Below are 20,226 nucleotides of genomic sequence, written 5' to 3' on the forward strand. Positions count from 1 at the left end.
ATGAGCAGGTGCCGACTTTAACCTCTTCCTTTCTCAAAGCACTCAGAGGCAGTTAACTCCTCGCACAGTCATTGTAAGAGATATTCAAACATCCCCATTCAGACGATCAATGAATAACATCCGCAAAAAAAAACTGGCTGATTCCCACCCTGGTGTACAGTAATGGCGGAATTTGTAGTTTTAAATGTATTTAGATTGTTTTTGAAGCTCTTCTTGTCTCTCCACAGACTTGGTCCTTATTTCATTTCTATACTTTTTAAGATAAATGTTTGCTTTCTTACCAGAGGAGTTGGATTCTTTGTGTAGCGTTCAATGCAAGAACACACTACAGCATCTTTACTCTTCTCTGACTTGTATTTGAAACCACTGATAAACAGTTTACCATCAGGATCATTTCACCATCTCTTCATCAGCTTATTATTGTCATGATGCACTCGGTTAAGCTCGGTAATTGTTCATAAGAGGAAGATCTTTTCATTTTATTTAATTGTATTTGTTATTTCCTGAGTACCTGTATCACAAATACTTTCCCGCTCTGATTATTAAAATATTCTGATTCATATTCTATTACCTGAACTCACATCATTTTCAACAAACAGAATTTTTTTTTTTTTTTTTAACTTACTAAAGCAACAAATCTGTTATTTTGCTTACGAGGCATGGAGTATTCCAATGTGAGACACACGTAATAACAAAGCACAGGCAAAGTCACAGGTTTAGTAGGCATGATAATTTATTTTATTGCCATTTTTATAGTTAAGACATTCCTGTTGCGACTGCAGAGGAAATCCAGTGCAGTCAGCAGCTAGACCTTGTTGCTGGTTCTGATCAGAGTGACAGATCCGGCTTTGGAAGTCTGCAAAAAGAAGAGAAGAGAACGAGATCAGTTCAACTGTTAACAGCGCGAAATATCTTATTTCAGCAACGTATTGCATCCAGCAAGATTGTTTAAAGTGAGGCTTATACATGAGGAATGGTAACAGTTTTGACTACATGTTCACAGCTTATTTTTACATCTCCAACACAAAATCAAGTCCCTCAGTCCTAAATTTCATCCAGACGCATTTCCAGCCTACAGAAAAGTGAGCAGACTCATTTTGGCTCATATTTAAAAGCTTATATGCAAGAATAAAAAGCTTGCTCATTCGAAAGCACTGTCTTTTGGCTGTTTTTTTTTTTTTTTGTTCGGCATTTCTCGTCCCCAGCTGCTCTGATGACTCTAATAATCCCTGTGGGGAGTCAAGAGTAATAACTGCTGCTGTTGCTCTTTGTGCTCAGCAGCAAAGGCCTAACGGAGTGAGTTTTACCTCAATGAGCTTGCCTCCGACGATCTCGCAGGTGTGGTGGTAGTTGGGGAAGGTCACGGACAGCTTGCCTCCGTCCAGGGACACGGTGGCCTGTAAAACACACAAAATAATAATGTATAATCACTTTAATCTCCTCGTCTGTCACTGCGCCCGGGACGTTTTTTGCTTGATTGATGCGGATTCATATTTACCTTGAATTTCTTTCCGCCGATGGTCTCCATGTCGCTCTCCTTGCCGATGGTGAACTTGTTGGTGACCCTTGCGTTGGTGGGGTAAACCTGGGTCCAGGAGAAGTCGTTGCCATCCTGGGTGACCTCGGTGATGATCTTGTAGCCACGGCCGGTCTCGATGATGTCGTCGGGGATTCCTGGGTTTGGAAGGAGAGCAAAGTGAAGCTTTGAAAAAAAACAAAACAAAACAGAAAACCCCAAAACTGCAACATAGAGGGAAAGAAGTGTTGAGAGTCCTTTGTTATATTCGGTGTGTCAACTCACCAACGAGCTTGCAGAACTCGTCGTATCCCTCCTGGGTCTCGGTGAGCCACTTTCCTGCGAAGGCCATAGTGCTGGAGTCGGTGGGTGGAGGAGTGAGAGCAGAGATGCTGAGGCAAGCTGTGGGAGAGAGCAAGGTACCGAGACCGAGACAGCTCCCTGTTTATATACTGTACACCTCTCGCCACCTCCCTCATTTGCATGTGATGACACAAGAGAGCAATTACAACCGAGGATGAGTCCAACTGGCTGCGAGGGAGATGGCAATAAAACACATAAACGGGCGTTTACGGAGTTCACCGGCAGTGAGTAAAATGCTGACTGCTCACCGGGGTGAACTGCGAGCTCACCTCCAGGTCATTGAACCCTCCTGCCGCGGCTTTATGGTCATACCCTCATCTTTTACTGCCGTTGATTGAAAAATCTAATAAAGAGCTTTGTTTTCAAGTACAATGCATTTATTTATCAGAGTTCCTTATCTGAGGAAAAGGCTGTAGTATGAAGTGGAAAAAACCCACAATGGTGGCAGTGAGCTAGCGGGAATCCCACTGATGACCGCCATCGCCGTGTCCCTGAGAGGGGCCCTTGACCCCCAGCCGCTCAGGCTCCATCAGGAAGGTAATTTGCTGTAAAAATTTGTGCCAAGTCAAACACAACACGTAGGTCACATGATCTGCTGCGGCCTGCAAGGAGCAGCTGCTCTCATTAAGCAACTCTTAAACATAACTCTAATGACTTTTCTATTTTCTTATGTGATGGGTTACAGTGCTTTTTTTGCTAAAAGATAAACATTTAACATATTTGAACCGTAAATAGACCAAGAAATAACCTGTTTTCTTTATCAATTATTGGAATCTAGACGCTTTACAGGCCATCTCGTCTCGGTGCAGCTCGGCCCTCGCTGTGCGTTCAGAAAGATTGTCTCTGAATTTGCAGTGAAGTACAAAAACCACCAGTGTGTCGATCCGTCGTTTCAGCCTCACAGTATTTACTGAGGAATCGTACCGGCACTGCGGTCCAGACGCACTCCAGCAACAAAGTTTATGAATGAGATTTTAACGAGAGTCATTATAAAATGGCGTACTCTAAGAGCAGATCTGGACAAAACGCCAAGTAAATATATCGTAAACTGGAGCTTCCTGGTGGAAGTGAGAATGGGTCAGTTACCTTTAACGTCACACTGCTCAGAATGTGTTTTACATGAGAAGACGTCATGTTGACATTCAGAGGGAACAGACAGGCCGTGCTGATGTGTCGTGGTTGAATCGTCTCACTCGGCGACAGACGGACCTACAATCCTGACTAAATGCTCAGTTTGTGACACTGAAGATATTGATAAAAACCGAATTTTAATTGACAATGATCACTGAACTTTTGGTTAATTTTATTTTGAATTCACAAGGCAGTTTCACTCATATCTCACCACTGAACATGAGACAATTCACAGTGCATTACAAGGTAAACAATGACATACATTAACATGAGGCAGGCATAAAATGGGAATAAATAAATTAAAAATATTTCATTAAAAAAAAAGACAATAAAATAGGTGAACTCCATTGTTTATTGAAACAACTGAGCAAATAATGTTTAACAGCCTGGTTTAAGAGAAGTGACTGAGTCAGCAGGAGAGATGGTTCAACAGGTGAAGAGTGGATGAACTCCAGGCTTGTTGCTGAGTCTGACGTCTGAGACGTACTGACGCCTGAGGCCATTCAGTGTTTTACAGATGGTGAAATGCAAGAAAGTATAATAAACATTAAGTACAGAAGTTATATTAAAAATGGTTGAATGATAATTGTATCCCCAATCCTCCATTATCTTAGGTTTTCTCTTTCTTTCTTTTTTTTTTTTTTTTTACCACAAATCACGTGGTGTCATCCACTCATTCATCTACTTTCCATTCTTGGATTATTCTGGGGACTTCAACTTCATTGTTATCAAGTCCAGAATTAGCAGCTGCACCAAAAGAATCAGAGGATCTTGAGGCGGTGAACGCTGCAGAGATTCACCTCCTAAATGCGTCAACGCTGGTTACTACGACCAAGATCTGTACATGAAAACATACAATCCTGTGTATCTATCTCAATTAGACATGGATTCATTTTTATTAAACTAACATAATATCACACACAGAAATAAATCTCCCATCTGTTTTGACCTTCAGGGAGACCAGAGACCAGAGCTGGCCTCTAAATTCGCTGTTGGAGTAAAATGATTTCCTCCAGATGACAGAAAAGTTTCTCACCTAAAGTCAGTCGAAAAAAACAAATTCATGACGGGACAAAAACAGACACTTCTTCAATCTTTTCCTTTGGAAAAGAAGACATAGTTAACACACATACACACACACACACACACACACACACACAATAAAATGCTGCTTGTACACATTGGTGACTGAGAATTGCCCATTAAGGTGACTGTAGGCCTGAAGCACCTCGGGCTTTCAGTTCAGACAAACAGTGAATAGGTAAAAGCTTTTGATACTGCACTTAACTTCGATCTCGCACAATGCAGCCATTTTCACAGACCGCTGATAGCGTTTCCAAACCATGAAAAGTCATCATGGCCTTGGAGCTCTTTATGGATACATAAAACATCACATTGCCCAACATCCTATAAAAGACACCCACTATCTCTTTGCCTTGTTTTACTGTTTCCCTCTGTCCTTCCTCACTCTTGCACACACTCTTTCACGGCAGATCAATGTGCTGAAGTGCACAAATGCAATTTGGGGAGGAAAGAAATCTGCAGATTTAACACCTTATTTTCTCAACTGTGGAGTCTTTGTGATTTTTTTTTTTTTTTATTACATTAGTCAAGTAAACCGTGGAGAACAACACTTGACGTTAAGATCAGTGTACCTCTACATTTTGACCTTTCGGGGTACAGATGATGATGATGATGAAGATGCCTGATGCATCTGCCTCGTGTTGTTGCTCTTTATCGCGTTGAGTTTACGAAATTCACACGATCAGCTGTCTGACTTTAATCAACCGGGTGCTTTTTGCTCCGGTACAGTTTGAATGCTGCATCATTTCCTCCGCATTACTGAGGCAAATGTTGCAATTCGTGCTCAACTTCATTAGACAACTCTAATCAGCATGTATTTAAGGATTTAGATTATTAATATGAAATATAATTAACTGATGAATAAAATATTAGCATTAATTATAGATTAAGGCAGTAGGCAGTGCACACCATTTTAAAAGCAAAATAAGTGATGACTGCAACGCAGTATTTCATTAAGAGTAGTGTTACACTCAAAGCACCGAGTTCACCAACTGCCTGGTCGGTGGACAGGTGACTAGATCGTGACTGCAGACTCGCTTTAGCTTTATATACTGAATCTATCTTTATAGAGCTATACAGATGCGTATAAAAAGTATAAATGACTATTGAGTTAGAAAATACAATTGTCAGTCACTTTTATTGTTTCTCCTGCTTCAACAATATAATTTCATTCACACAGAAAAAAAAGGTGATTAGAAAAAAAGGTCTCTAGGTTCAATTTTAGTTTTTGATTCAAGGTCAGACTTTATCGTGAATAGTGAGTAAAGTGCAGCTGTTAGTTCGGTTTATTGTCAGTGTTGTAAGCTCTTGTGGTTACAATTTAATAGTTTAAACTTTGCTGTTTAAGTTTCTCCTTATCTCCACTTCAAATCCCCCAAAGTTTGAACGTCGCCGGCTTAATGAGTAACGCGGATTGCGGGCCATTGCCTCACACCCAATCACATGTCGATGAAGTCATGCTTTCCCTTCGCCTCTCCTCTCGCTTTTACGATAGGCATCTCCCAATAATGCACGGAGGAAAACAAACAACGAGCAGGACCCGGAGCCCACGGTGAATACGAATACAAGCAAAGGAAAAAAAAATGGGAATATGAACAAATGAACAAGTAGTTAATGGAGAACAAGAGGGAGGAAGAGGGGGGAAGGAAGAAAAGATTCTAAAGAAAGATACATATAGATAGATTCCTTTTATCTGCTGCTATAAAGAGGGGATTTGCGATGGAGGAATTAAAGGAGGGGAGGCCTTGATATGCAAATGAAGCTGCTGCTAATCAAAGCAATAAGATTAGCCTTCCAAATTGAGATGAAGAAAGGCTCCATTATCTGGGCCGAGTGTCATGTTTAATAACGCGGAACGGCATGGTAATTCACTAGTGATGCAACCGCAGCGTATGTGAGGGTACATGTGCGTGCGTGTGTTTGTGCTATGAGAGAAAAGTGTGTGTGTGTGTGTGTGTGTGTGTGTGTGTGTAAAGGGAAGACAAAAAAAATGTATATAGAAGAAATTATACATGTGAAAGACAAATTGTGACCTTGTCTGTGTGTGTCAACTAGCGTGAGCGTGAGAGAGCGCGAGTGACGGCGAGAAAGAGGGCGCAAGAGGCTGGTTCCCAGGAGGAAAATGCGTGTGCATGCTTGTGTGTGTGTGTGTGTGTGTGTGTGTGTGTGTGTGTGTTTGTGTGTGTACATGCTTCGCTTTGATGCCAAAGTTTTGTGCAGGAAACTGCAGCTTTGGGCAAACGCTCATCTTCTGAGGCAACACTGCCCCACTTGGTCTGATTAGGGAAATTATTAAGCACCCAGAAGGACCCAGTTCTGTTCTGAACAGTGTTCATACTCATGGCTGGATCCTTCGATTTTTTTTTTTTCTCCCTCTCATTAACAATTATGAGCTCTTTAAATAACCGGTCGTGAAGGATTCGAGTGAAAAGTGTGGCTGAATCCACTGTGGGGATTATTTTATTTACTGTTGTGTGTAGTTCAGCTCATGAGTGTGTCTGCAGTGTGTGATCCTGATCCGATCCTGTCGTCTTCAGGGTATGTCGCTCCAAAACCCCCCATTCAAAGGTCGAAACTGGCGGACATAGTCGATTAGAAAACACTCTCATTCTGTTTGAAAATGTATTTCTTCTGAGAGACCTCAACAAATCGGCTAACAGCTGCCTGAAACTGCACACAACATGGCAGATTATTACTTAGCTGTAAATCAAACTAGGTGGTTTATACATTAGACATTTATCTCTGCTTGTGGTGGAGTTTTAAAAGAGTCCTAAAAAAGAAAGATAATTTTTATGAGCTTGACAGAAGATGACTCCAAATACATCTGAACATTGCCCCATGGGTGCTGTAGGATGCATAAGTAGATGCAGAAGATTCTACAATAAACTAATCAAGAGATGTTTGGTATGTGTCAATACAACGCACGATATCTGATGAGAGCAGATCCTGATACTTGATAGCAGTTAAAAGACGCCGACAATCTATTCCTGAGATCATATCCTGTTTCTCCTGCTCATTTCAGTTACAGATGTGTTTCCTGTAGGAATACTCACCTCTAAAAAGGCACTTTAATTCATCTCAGCTTATTCAGCGTGAGCGCCAGCTTCACCCGTTCACACCGAAACCTCTTTTCACCGCTCACTTCTTCCTTCCAGCTCGGCCTCCCTCGGTGATCACGGTGTCTGTATCAGGTGCAACAGCTTTTCAGCTCTGGAGGCGAATCTCGCTGAAATAGAGACACAGATAGCGGCAGGTACAGACAGAGTCTGCAGTGAGGCAACCCAAACACACACGGTTCTGTTAGAGACACTATCAACTCTTTGACGATTGACGATATAGTATAAAAACACAGAGCTGTAGCTTCCACTTCACTTTCCAAAATGTACAGCATCTAACGATTAACAACAAATGTAATTAATCTCCTGTTTACAAGACGTTGTTGAACATTATCTTTTGCTTTGATAATGCAGTCGCTCCAAAATTTGCTACTTGGGTGAGTTAAGAGTTAACCGTGTGAGAAAAGTGACATCTTTTCACTCTCAGTTTGCGTTCAGCAGCTTTAATCTTGTTGTCCCCAGTGTGGTCTAAATAATAAAGCTGAAACAGTTAGACGTAAACACGAGGGTGGGAGGTACATCCGCCACGTCCGTCTGGAAAATCACTCCCTGTGTGGATGCGTGTTTTTGGATAATTAAAATTTAAGACTTTAAAATCTGAATTTTTTGGCACATTATGTTTTGTTTTGTATAAGATTTTGCTGTTCACATGGATCTTTGTAATGCATCGGTGTTTATCAGATGCAGCAGAGCAAAGAAAAACTTTATTAATACATAAGTAGAGGCTGAACAAGATCGCAGTTTTGTTTTCCAACTTTCTTAAAGTGAGCCGTGTCTCACAGAGGCATGAGGCATGGATAAATGATTTGCAAAAGGTTTTTCAACCTCAGGAAAGTAAAGACAGATGAAAACAGTAAGCGCAAAGGGGGCGAACGGGGAACAATCAGAGGCAAACATGAGGCGAGGGCCAGGCTGGTGCGGAGCAGAGACGGCCAATTGTTTATGGTAATTCCACCGTCCATCACAGCTAATTTGAGCATGACCACTGATGGCTGAAAACGCTTCACATGGCACCTTTAACTTCGGAGGGCCTGACAGGCAGAGCTGCCTCAGTAACTCGGGCAACGAGCCAATATAACCATTAAACACCCAGACAGAAATAGGCCACAGTAGCCGCCAACAGTAAGCATTCTGTTGTTGTTATCTTTACTCTTTCTCAATCCTTCCTGACAGCCTTGCCATCCTTTGGGGAAGGAAACGGCAGTCACTGGTGATTATAAAGAGCCCACCACCCCCTCCCAACCCCCGCACCCCCATCCAGGGAGCCAAATTATGCCTGCATTAATATTTCATATTACACAGGAGAAACCACGTGTACTCAGCCCTTTGTCTTTATGTCAAATGAAATGTGCTCTGCAATCATCAGAGGGCGAGCCGAGGTGGTGAAAGGAGGGGCGAGGAGAGGAGGGGGAGGAGAAAGGGAGGGCAGAGGAAAGGGAAGGGGAGAGGAAAAGGCTTGGAGGAAATGAGGGGGAAAGAAGAAAGAGAGAAGTCAAACAAGTGGCGAGGAGAGCCGGGGAGGGGTGACGAGGAGAGACCAGAAGAGGATGATAAAGGGAGCATGTATCCAGATGAGAGAAAAATATGAGGCATGAAGAGGTGAACAGACATGAAAGGGGTGAAGAGTACGAGGATAAGAGATTAGGTGAGGAGATGAAAGGCCAGAAGGAGGAAAAAAGTATGGAGGAAAGAAGGGAAGGGTGGAGGAGAATGGGGCAGATGACGCACTGCTTTAATAATGTAAAGAGGTGAAGATGCAAGTCAGGACAAAGAGTTTAGTTAACAGCCAGTCTGGATGCTTGAATTCTGGTTTCCTGGCCTTTAATGAATGTGTAGTAGAAACCTCCAGGGTGGCTGCTTTGGCAGTCTGGACTTCTACTCTGGATCATGATGGCTCCATCTAATAAATTCGTCCTGCACCGGATAGCGACGCCCTTCACGATACAATATTGCTCCTGTGTCTGTCTGTGTGGGTCATGGTTCATGCAAACCTCACTATTTTGTCTTCTGTTTTCCCGTCCTTGTCAGTTTCCTCGCACACAGGGTCTGATTCACTGAAATCCTGCATGAAGCGTGCAGAATCGCACACTCACACAAATAGATTGGGCTTTCAGTTTGCATTCGTCTTGAAGGTGATTTACTAAGAATAACCCCGTGAGTGATATCATGAGCCAACCGGGGCATTTTAAATGAGGATTTTACTTGTTTTCAACTCTGCTTTCACAGGGATGGTGAGCTAGAAACCGGACGGATTGAGTGGAGACGAGTCTCAAGGCTGATGTGTGACAGAACAATAGCGGCAAGAGTGAAAGAGAAAGATTACATGACAGCGGTGAGACCCGCTATGATGTTTGGCTTGAAGGCGACGGAGCCACATAAAAGACAGGAAGCTGAGCTGGAGGTGGCCGAGGTGAAGAAGCTTAAGGTTTTATTGGAAGGGACCAGGATGGACAGGTGAGAAATAATAAAGATCAGAGAGACGGTTCGTGTCAAGCGGTTCAGGGACAAACGTAGAGGAGCGGAGCTGAAAGGCTTCGGTCGAAGACCAGCACTGCATCCAAATGGAGGAAGGAAGACCTGAGAGAAGCTTCAGGGACGGAGTGGAGGAGGACAGGGAGATGGTCGGTGTAAAGGATGAGGTAGATGAACGATGACAAAGAAGACTTTGGACTCATTCTTCAAATTTTACTGGAGCAAAAACACTGCAGCAAAACACAGAGTTGGTAAAAAGATATTACTGCTTATAGTGTGTGTTTCAGATGGTGTGTGACACCCGCCTCCTGCAGCCTTAAATCACTGCTGAGACTTCAGCGAATGACAGAGGAGACTAAATCGAGCACTTTTTTTTACTTGGGAGTGTGAACAGACGCGATTAGAGAATGCGAATCGCAGTTTAGGCACAGTAATCGCTTTGGTGATTGGCTGGAGGCTTTCAAGAATCAGTAATGTAGGGTTTGTGGTGTCATGGATGGTGATTTCCTCGCTGAAGGCTGTTATTCGACCTGCTATCTTTGCTGAAAATACACAAAGAAAGTACTTGTAATGAAGAAAATACAATCTGAGAAAGCTCTTCAATTCTGTCTCTCAATGTCTTTGCAGAATGTTTCATCCAGAATCTGATTTTAATGTAATAACTTTGACATCAAATAGTTGGTAAGGAACATCTTTAAACAGATGTTTTTTAAGAGAATGGGGACTTTTTTTCAGTTGCGTTTTCTTTTTCTTTCAATTTTTATTTGTTAATGTTTTATTTCTATACAAAGAATGGATTTCATCACAACCTGCTCAGGTAAAGGATGCTACTCTGTGTTCATAAATAGAAATATTATTTCATGCGCCAGCCTTTTCTTCTTCTTCTTTTTCTTCGACTGGATTTTCAAGGCAAAGTGACAGCACGACGGAAAAATCAATTGGCGCTAACGGGGCGAATTTACAGAATCGGGTGCATGCAAATACCAATCAAACTGCATAACACCCCGTGGGCCCCCGTGTCCCTCAGAAACAAATCTCTTTATGTTCGAGATTGTCTGACCTACAACAAACAATATAAGCCATAAATCAAGCTTTGTGCCTGTCGAGATAAATGGCGCATCCCCCACATAACACTGATAACCAAGATACAGGTGGCAGCGAGTTCATCCCATTGTCCATAAATGGAGACGATGTCACCGGCAGATGGGGTTTCTCCAGTTGAGAACAAAGGGGCACGAGGACACACACACACACACACACGCACACACACATGTAGAGGCTGAAGAAGTGACAAAGTGACAGATAGGGGATATTTCAGAGGTCTGAATTTGTTCCTGTGGGTTGGAAATCGAGAGAGTTGGGGGGTAAAAAAGCTCTTTGAGTGGCAACTTCTTGAGAGTCTTTAATTACACACATACACACATACACACCTACACACACACACACACATACACACGCACACTTGACAGGGAGCTAGTAGCTGGTTGGTTGGCTGATTAGCACTAGCTTTCCAGTGGCTGAGTGTGTTCTCCTCAGGCTGAGATTGCTGCAGCCTCTTGTTAACCCTCATTGTATGAAACAACCCAGTGGCTCACCTTCAAGCACACTTATCACCCTCTTCTGCCCAAACCTCTCTCTCCATCAACAATTATGCCTCCGTGCATGCGTGCGTGCATGCGCGTCTCTTTGTGCGTGAGTGTGTATCTGTGTCCCTCTCACCAGCTCGGAAGATAGCAACAGCCGCTCCGAGAGGGCTTCAATATCCTCTCACTCTAACCTGATTATTAATTACAGTCTGCCTGGAGCTGACCGCAGCCCAAAACACCGTCTGGCACAGTTACCAAGGAGACGGACACAAAGTCATTCACAAAAAAAAAAAACAGATTCAGCAGAAAAAACCAGACCTCGGCAGGTTCGCCGCTCAGTTTTGTGCTCCATTCATGTCTGCGTCAACGACGCGGCTCAAAGTGTTCACGCGTGATGTTATCCAGCCGGTGTCACATACCGCCGAAAAGCATTAATGCTCAGATGACACCTCTCACCGCGCCGGCGTCATCTCAAAGGGCCCGTAACTCTCTAAACACTCAAGATGAAACCCATCATCTGGTTGCAAAATTGTGAGTTGATCAAAGCGACCGTGCGGCAGAAAGTCAGTCATGCCTGAGCTGCACGGCACTCAGCAGTAATCAACCTGGAGCGCTGCCTGCGGCGAGGCTGAGGGACATCGGTCTTTAAATGGGTTTCTGGCAATCAGCTGTGTGCGCATGGCGCGCTTGTAACACACTTGTGTTGAGATGGAGAGCAGATTAAGCGCTTGCCAGCAGCAAAATATGGCTTATAATGCTGCACAAGTGTGCCCTGTGTTGTTTTTTTATTGCTGGCCATACGGCTCCGCGAACTCTCACCAGCACTCTCACATGCATGCATCCTACAGAGAAGGCTTGAAACTTGAAATCAGAGACCTGAAAAATCTATGTAACATGTGTTTTTTTTTTTTTCAATGTTCGTCCATGTGACACTTTCCAGTTGTTTTCTCTATGAAAACATGTGCATGCACGAGGATTACAGATGTGCTGATTGAATTTTTTTCTCTCATTAGGTAGCAGCAAATCAAACATCAGGTGCTTTGAGAACACATAACTTTACCAAAATATGTTCTCATAGGGAGCCTGCACAGTTGTTATCACTATTGTCTCTTTTGCACGTGAGTCAAATGTGCTCTAGTCGCTGTGACTCCAAGTTGGATACCGTGCTAAATAGAGAACGTTTATGGACCTGCAGGCTGGCGTGCAAGTCTGCAAATAGCTGCAGAGAGATATGAGAGAGGTTGATACATTCACAAGAATGAGCTCAGCCACTCCCTGTCGGCTGCTTCAGAGTCAGTGCCTGCTTTTGAACAGGAGTTCCTCACCTGATGAGCTCAAAAGTTATTCTCACTGGAAGTCCCTTTGTAAGGACTGGTTTCCTTCAAATGAATTCATGCAAAAAACAAACACAAAAGAAAAAAAAAAACAAAGAAAGAAAAGAACTTTATTCTGTGGGTTAAAAATAAATCAATAAAATGAAATAAATAGATTTTGATCAGATCGGCGAGAACATTTAATCATTTTGTTCAGTTTTACTAGAATGAAAAAGAATAGACCAGAAATGCTTTATTTATCCCAGAGGGAAATTCTGTGATTTTGTGTCATGGAAAACTTCTGAGCCACTCCAACAAAACTTCTAAAACCTTAAACTATTTTCTATCAGTCTGAAGGCAGCAGCACTCATATGAGAAAAAGATAATACCGAAAAGGATTAGAACGCGGGAACAAACCTTCAAGAGGTGTTTGAGGGGAGAGCAGTTTGCTGTTTCAAGCCTCGGCGAGATGAAGGAATGTGACCCTGGTAAGATCTGTGAGTTCTGAAGTCTGATCAGGTTGAAGTTATTTTTCTTTCATAGACAGTGAAAACTATCTGATTCCCATAGTGCCAGATAATGTTCTTTATTCAGATCTGATGCCACTTTGAGAAACATTCCCATGATGCCCCAGAGCGGTGTGTTTGGTTAGTGGATCATGTACAAGAATATATTATCTGGAATAGTGCTGCTAAAATATCAAATAACAAAAAATATGACAATGACAATGAAAATGTACTTTTTTAATATCATCAATATGAGGACATGATGATAGCCCTAATTCAAAGTAAAAAAAAAAAAAAAGAAGTAAGTTACATAATGTTGGATATAACATGCAAGGCTACATGAACGTTTATTTGTGTTGTTTCACAGATACAGAGAATTGACAGCATTCCTCCATGAAGCCACTCCCTGCCCGTCTTTCTATGTGGGTGTTCACTGTCTAACCTGACTCCCTCTTGCCGCTGTCCCCTAATCCAGCAGCTCTCATAAAAACTGTACCGGGATGTAAAAAAGTTAAAACACAGGTTGCCTGATCAGCTCTTTGTTTGCATATATCTGTGCTTCCAGTAGCTAAAGCCTCTTTCCAGGATCAGGGAGGTTATCTGCAGTACTTCAGCAAACCTTCCTGAGATTGAACACTTTAATTCACTGCTGATGCTTTGAACAGTTCGGAAACTCTCAGTTTTACGGTTAAGAAACATCTTCTGTGTTGCTTTAATGGGATATCTTCATAACACACACACACACACAAACACACACACACACGCACACATGCACACACTTCCACTACCTGTCCCACTGTTTCAGTTTCCTCAATGTGGCTTAAGAGAAAAGTTAAAACGTTTAAAGAAATCAGATCTGCTTAACTGAATCACTTCTTGAATTGTTAATTCATTTCTGTCCACAAGAGGGGGCGAACGGAGGCGACCGACTGATTTGTCCGTCCAATTACACTCACACACTCTGACAGATGGGCAGGTGGGGGCGGTGGGAGGCGAGGGCGCGAGCCGCAGTATCCCCATTGGCTAAAGGGATTAAGAGCTTGAAAACCGGGGAGGCTCCCACTCGTTTACAAATGTGGGAGGAATACATGTGGAGTGTGGAGCGCAGAGCTAATGGCAGACGGCGGCCGGTTCGCCGTGAGCGCCAGCCAATGGCGGCACGTGAAGAATAAAGCGACGATGATTATAAAGTATTGTCTGATAACGGCTGGGGGAGGGGACTGGATGAAAGAACAGAGAGAGCACATCAATGTAAACATCCCCGTGTGCAGATGGAGGACACAAATAAGGAGGCACAACACATCACCTGTATTACCTGTATTCGACCAAAACTCAATATGATGTGACTGGGAATGTTTCCTAAATGTTTTAATCTTACACGTCTTTCCTCACGCCACTTTTTTCGTGTACTTTCGCTGAGGCCTCGCTGAGTTTTCCCGGCCTTGCTTGACGAGGTAGCTGCGGTAGTAGAAGTTACTGAAAAGCGCGATGAGGCTGAGGGAGTAGGCCAACACCACCACGTTCATGGAGTCCGGGAAGTCGCAGTCGGCGAACAGGTTGTAGGCGGTGTGGATGGTCACGATGAAAAACTGCAGCTGATGACATGAATTGGGATGAATAAACAAACAACAGTACAAAAACAGTAAAGGATAAATATTGACCGTATAATGTTCACTTTTTCAGAATACATGATAAAAAAAATAACAGAAAACGGATTAAAGGTTGCCACACGTTCATTCGTAAACACAAAGTACAATTAGCAGCCTCCCAAGTCGTCTGAAATATCTCAGTTTTCGCTCCTCGGTCCACTAATTGGTGAAGCCAACTGTTAATGAATGCTTGAGGGTCAAATCCGAAGGTCAGAACAATCATAAGAAAGGCAGAGAGGCACCCTGCTGACCTATATATGCAGGAGCCATATAGAATAATGGAGAAAGAAAACACTACAGGACGCATTGTTTCTCCATCAACGATATAAGCAGAGAACAGATGGTCCACTAGTTAGCTGAGGGGCATCGGAGCAGCTAATCCATCTAGTTATGAGAGCAGCCAGTCAGAACAATGACAAATCTACCAGGAGGGCTCGCTAATAAGCTCATCAACGTATTTAAGTTTCGTTAGGCATTACACTAGAAGAGGAAGAGACTTGTCAGTGGTTCATGACGCGTTAGGCCTGGAGCGGCAAACTTCGCAAAGAGAGCATCACATTCATCAAAAAAAAAAAAAGGATATTTGACCACTAGCAAGATTAAACATTAAAAACTAAATAGTCTCACTCAAACATTTAAATGAAGAACCTAAAAGTGAAAAGTAGTGTTAAAAACATGTCAGTTCATACTGACCAGCTGCAGGGAGGTGAGGTAGCGTTTCCACCACAGATACTTGGCCATGTTTGGCCCCAGCGCTGCGAGGCCGTAGTACAGATACATGACTACATGGACCAGGGAGTTGATCAGACCGATCAGGAAAGCTGCAGACAAAAAAAAAAACACAAGATGTATATGCTGAATGCGACGGCCTTCCACAAAATAACTTCATTTATGCAATTTGTTCATGACATTTCATGAGGCTGGGCCGGTGGGTGGTCACTCACACTGGCCCCCGGCCACATATTTCACCCCGGCCCACCAGTTGAAGATCATGGTGGCGTGATGGTAGACGTGAAGGAAGGTCAGCTGACTGTTCTTTTTCCTCAGAATGAAAAATATCTGAAACGAAATGAACAGATAAAGGACGGCACGCAACAGAGTGTTGCATTATTGTGAGGCGGCGCTACACATTTCTGAGTCAGTGCACAATAAATACCGTTGTAAAGTTGTAAAAACAAACAGTGCTTCAGTACTCACGGTGTCACTGAGCTCTATGACCTTGGAGAAGTAGAACCACCAGCAAACTCTCGCCATCTATCAAACATGAGGAACAAAACAGACGTATTCCTGCAGAGTTGTATGAAGAATATTTACAATTATGTATAAAAACTGTTCAACTGAATGCATTTTTAAAGTTGACCAAACTCAGATATTGCGATTCATTAAGCTCAATTGACAGTTAGTCGTTCCAGTTCTCAGAATTCTTAGAACTGTTCTACAGTTTGGCAGAATGTGGCTTTCTAGCAGACAAGACAAGGATTTCTGTGGCCCTAACCAGGATGAAAGTCGTCTCTCTGTCCTGCGTTGACCCTGAGATGTACAGGTGATTTCAGGTGAACCTGCTTGCTGCTCTGTTGACTGGAGCAGATTTTACACTCCTGTGACCTTTGTATGGATAAGTTATCTGACCTGGCCGTAACTATGATTGATTTCTAGAATATTTTTGGAAGGATTTTGTCCAAGCCAACAATCTGTGACATTTGAAGATAATTTCTCAGCTTTGCTGAGAAAGTGGGACCGTATAGAGACTTACCCTCATTGCCAGGGAGCTGTGGCTGTAGTCGACTGGCTGGCACAGCAGACTGTATCCAGCCAACCAGGAAGAGGCCGTGAACTGGAAAGACAAAAGCTGCTTTCATCTCAGCTTTGATTTTACTCGTGAAGCAGAAGGAGCGTTCATTGAATTTTATCATACAGAAAAAAATATATGAAAAAAAAAAAACCAATTCCACAAGGACACCTTGTGTTGTACCACTTCCCGAGATTTTTCTTTCCACTTGAGGGCAACAGAAAGAAGTGATAAATAGTTCTGTGTAAACATTTTAGGAAGGACATCTGGTGGACAGATCTAAATGGATCATTTCTGACTCGGGCTGTATCAGTGTGTGTGTCCTAACCTCGTTTTATGCACATCAACCAGGCATGTGACAGGCAGCCACAAGGAGTGTTTAGAGATGCTCTGGCAGAATCATGCAAAAAACACTCAACGTGTCAATAAGGACCTCAACAATACGGTAGTGGTTTAAGAAGCAAACCGTCAGGTTTTTCCATCCTCAGTTCGTGTTACTTTGACAGTGGTCAATATCCTGGAAGGAACTGGAAGTGGAACATCTCCTCAGTACTCACCTCATAGAACATGTAGGCGGACAGGCAGACCATGGCAAAGTTGTAAACAATCAGGACAGGCTTGAGGTTAACTGGCTCCCTCTTCGCCATCAACTTTGGCCCCACCCATATAATGATCAGGTAACAGAAAAATATACAGCTAATAGGCACAGGAGAGTGGACCAGCAGCCAGTCGTCCGTCCTTTTGTCTAAACGAAGGAGAGGGACGATTAGAGGGAATCCTTTTCAAGATCTGCATTTCACAAACATCCAGTATAAAATCTGCAGTTCTGATGTTTCTCAGCCTTGCCTCCACGCTCCAGAATCCCATGGTAGAATATTTGGACTTTCTGCCACATTGTGAGCACCTGGAAATCCTAAAATAGGAACACAAAAGCAGGAAAAAACCTTCTTGAGATGGTACATTATTTTCCAAAGCTGATACACAGGAACCCACGGGATTGAAAGGAATCGGTTATTATCAGGTTTTACACTGATGAGCCTTTCAGACCATCTTGCCAGGACACTTGTTATTCATATGTTATTAGCTTTCCTTTTTGTGAGGTTGAATTTTTATAAGTGAACTCCTTTTCAAGCTTTCATTTCATTTATTCTACCGTTACTTTTTTCCCTCTCCTGTGTGAAATACAGATTAATTCATTTCCTTCTTTGCCTTTACTGCTCTGTCTAGTTTAGTGTGTTTGAGTTATTTTACATCCTATTGGTGTGAATATGGTCTAAAACATCCTTAGTTTTAGAGGGAGGGGTAGAATGCATTCAGCAAACAGCTGGGTCCTTTTCCAGTAACGCCTGGTGAAGATCAGCTCCTGCTTTCTGAAGAATTGGCCTGACTGCGAGCGATACTGTTTCAATTCTGGTAAACTTCCCTGCAAGAGCCATCAGAGATAAGAGCTGATCCTCATACTTCCTATTCAGTTATTGGAAAAGTCAAAAGGAAAACATTAACTATTTGACTTATACTAGAGATAGCTGGGAGATGCCTGGCTATCACCACTGTTGACCGAACACTACACCAAAAAGGATCAAGTAGAGAAAGGATGATTATGATCCATAATTCTGTTTTGAACCACATAAGGTGAGCTCTGGAGCAGCTACTGGATAAAGAAATATACACAATGTTGTTTTCTCCACTGAAATAATGCAATCAAGTGTGCTGTGGAGTCATTGTGGTGCGTTTTAGGTCGACACTATAGGCTAACAAATCGAGATCACAAGATGGTATTGCTTCTTGCAGCCCCATAACTTTACAGTCCAGGAGGGAAGTCCAGCCTGGCAGCTGACTGCGTCTCCTATATGGATGAAAAATGAAGAACTGCAGTCTTGGGAGAAGTAGAAGGGAAATGTAATAGAGACCAGGGGCTCCATTACCTTATATGGTGCAATTCGCCAATATGGTTCGAACACAAAACTGTACATTAAAGGTGGATGAACACAGCAGACATTTAGTGATTTTATTGCTTGTTTCTTTTATTAGGATTTGATTTTATGTCCAACCTTTATCATTTGACCCGAGGTATTTACACATTATTTGTTTAATGTTCCCGTAGTTCTACTTTTAATGGTCAAACAATTAAATAATCGGTGCAGATGAGTTGTATTGTTTGGAATGTGTAATACAGATGGGCAGCAATTTGCATTATAGTTTGTGCTTTTGTCTCCATGGAAGAAAGTTCAGGGTTGCATCCCATAGTTTGCCTTGTGTTGGCTGCACTAATGTCAAAACAAAACAAGTTCTGCAGGTTAACGTCCTGGAAAAGAAAAAAAAAATACTACATTAAAGGCGCCGTCTCTTTGTAGCAGATGGTATTTTAGGTGTTCATAAATTGTCCCTCTCCTGAAACAAGAACCCCCCATTACAAATTTGATTAAGCCTCCCAGAGATGATCTGGATTACAATTCAAGGATTATGTCAACTAATCCAAACGTATCTCCTGATAATGGATAATAACTAATAATCCCCTTGATGAAGAGCTGTCTGATGTGGACGACAAGCAAGTTCAAATATGACTGAGACGCAGCAGTGCTGCCATCTAGTGTCTGAGGCTCAACACTGCACAGCAGTTCTCAGCACTGGGCCGTCAGGGCCTGCAAGGCCTTCTCTGCCGGCCTAGAAAGTATCTTAATTACAGACTGATGTAAATTATATTTTGCCCAAAAATACTTATCAAATAATTCCAAACGGTATGATCCAGACCCTTTCACCAGGAAAAGGATCTGTGGAGGACATGATGAAACAGCAGGATCTAAAGTAAACAGCAGTGTTCTGATGGCACAGTGGTCATGCCTTCTGGAATAAATGGGGATGCAGGATGATGCAACTGAAACGTAAGATAATCTACATGACAGAGCAATTGAACCATTTTTGAGGAAGGAAAGGAGGGTGGATTTTGTTGAGTAAAATGTTACTTTTTTCCAAAATAATATTGCTGTTTTATTAAGTTGTTGATGATTATTGCATGTGCATAGATGTAGTAGGAGACGTGCACTTCAGTAAAGGCATTTATTCTGGCTGCACAAGTATCTATCTGCTGTGCAACAGCTCTTTATATGCATGTCTATACAATAAGATGGTTATTATAGACATACAATAGTTATTTGAGTTGCTCTCATGTCTCACCTCATCTCTTCCAAAGGTTGCTGACAAAAGTTGTCAGCCAACAAAAAAAAATTCTCCTGTCTTTTGTGTCCCCAGAAATGAAAAAAAAAAAAAAAACAATGTAGTGAAAGCACTATTTACAGTACATAAGTGACATATGTGTGGACACAGCTAAGCAGTTAAGCCTCACCTGTAAACCCACAAGGATTTACAGAGGAAATCCCTGACAAGGCCACACTCAACATGCATCCTACCCACAGTTTGCAGAGTAAACTCGATATCAATTTGTAAGAAATGTTTCAAAAACCAGAATCTTACCAATTAATAAATGCAAATCTTTTGCAATATAAAGAAAATTGTGATTCTGAATCAGTCACACCTGTGAGAGCAGCATGTGTGTTTGTTTAGCTGCACTGCCAGCAGTCAGTCATATTAAAGGAGACAGTAAGTGCTGCTAAATAGTGTTAAATCCTCTTTTCTGTGATTTTATTGTTGATAAAGAAGTGATATCTTACCGTCATGATGGCAGATGGTTTTGTCGCTCCTGCT

General features: G+C 42.4%; 2 protein-coding genes across 2 annotated transcripts; both read right to left on the reverse strand.

Annotated features, from left to right (window-relative positions):
- Positions 1–724: 724 nt before the first annotated feature.
- LOC115405705 (gastrotropin-like) lies at positions 725–2,025 on the reverse strand. The gene is made up of 4 exons (XM_030115380.1): positions 1,802–2,025; positions 1,499–1,674; positions 1,308–1,397; positions 725–856 (listed from the first exon to the last, which is right to left on the reverse strand). Exons 1-4 carry the CDS (start codon positions 1,866–1,868, stop codon positions 806–808), a joined length of 384 nt encoding a protein of 127 aa, XP_029971240.1. The 5' UTR covers positions 1,869–2,025; the 3' UTR covers positions 725–805.
- Positions 2,026–10,508: 8,483 nt separating this feature from the next.
- On the reverse strand, positions 10,509–20,198 carry elovl8a (ELOVL fatty acid elongase 8a). The gene is made up of 9 exons (XM_030115077.1): positions 20,193–20,198; positions 17,371–17,437; positions 17,082–17,269; positions 16,489–16,569; positions 15,933–15,989; positions 15,680–15,794; positions 15,429–15,556; positions 14,538–14,681; positions 10,509–10,577 (listed from the first exon to the last, which is right to left on the reverse strand). The coding sequence occupies exons 1-9, from the start codon at positions 20,196–20,198 to the stop codon at positions 10,509–10,511; spliced, it is 855 nt and encodes a 284-aa protein (XP_029970937.1).
- Between the last annotated feature and the right edge of the window lie 28 nt (positions 20,199–20,226).

This window comes from Salarias fasciatus, chromosome 18, assembly GCF_902148845.1.
Source record: "Salarias fasciatus chromosome 18, fSalaFa1.1, whole genome shotgun sequence".
Lineage (NCBI taxonomy): Eukaryota > Metazoa > Chordata > Actinopteri > Blenniiformes > Blenniidae > Salarias > Salarias fasciatus.

Coding starts and splice junctions, on each gene's coding strand:
- LOC115405705 (XM_030115380.1), bottom strand. CDS start 1,868: ATGGCCTTCGCAGGAAAGTGGCTCACCGAGACCCAGGAGGGATACGAC. Junction 1,675..1,801: donor CGAGTTCTGCAAGCTCGTTG/GTGAGTTGACAC, acceptor TTCCAAACCCAG/GAATCCCCGACGACATCATC. Junction 1,398..1,498: donor TCGGCGGAAAGAAATTCAAG/GTAAATATGAAT, acceptor TGTGTTTTACAG/GCCACCGTGTCCCTGGACGG.
- elovl8a (XM_030115077.1), bottom strand. Junction 17,270..17,370: donor TGGGATTCTGGAGCGTGGAG/GCAAGGCTGAGA, acceptor TCCTTCGTTTAG/ACAAAAGGACGGACGACTGG. Junction 14,682..15,428: donor ACCTCACCTCCCTGCAGCTG/GTCAGTATGAAC, acceptor TCATGTCATCAG/CTGCAGTTTTTCATCGTGAC.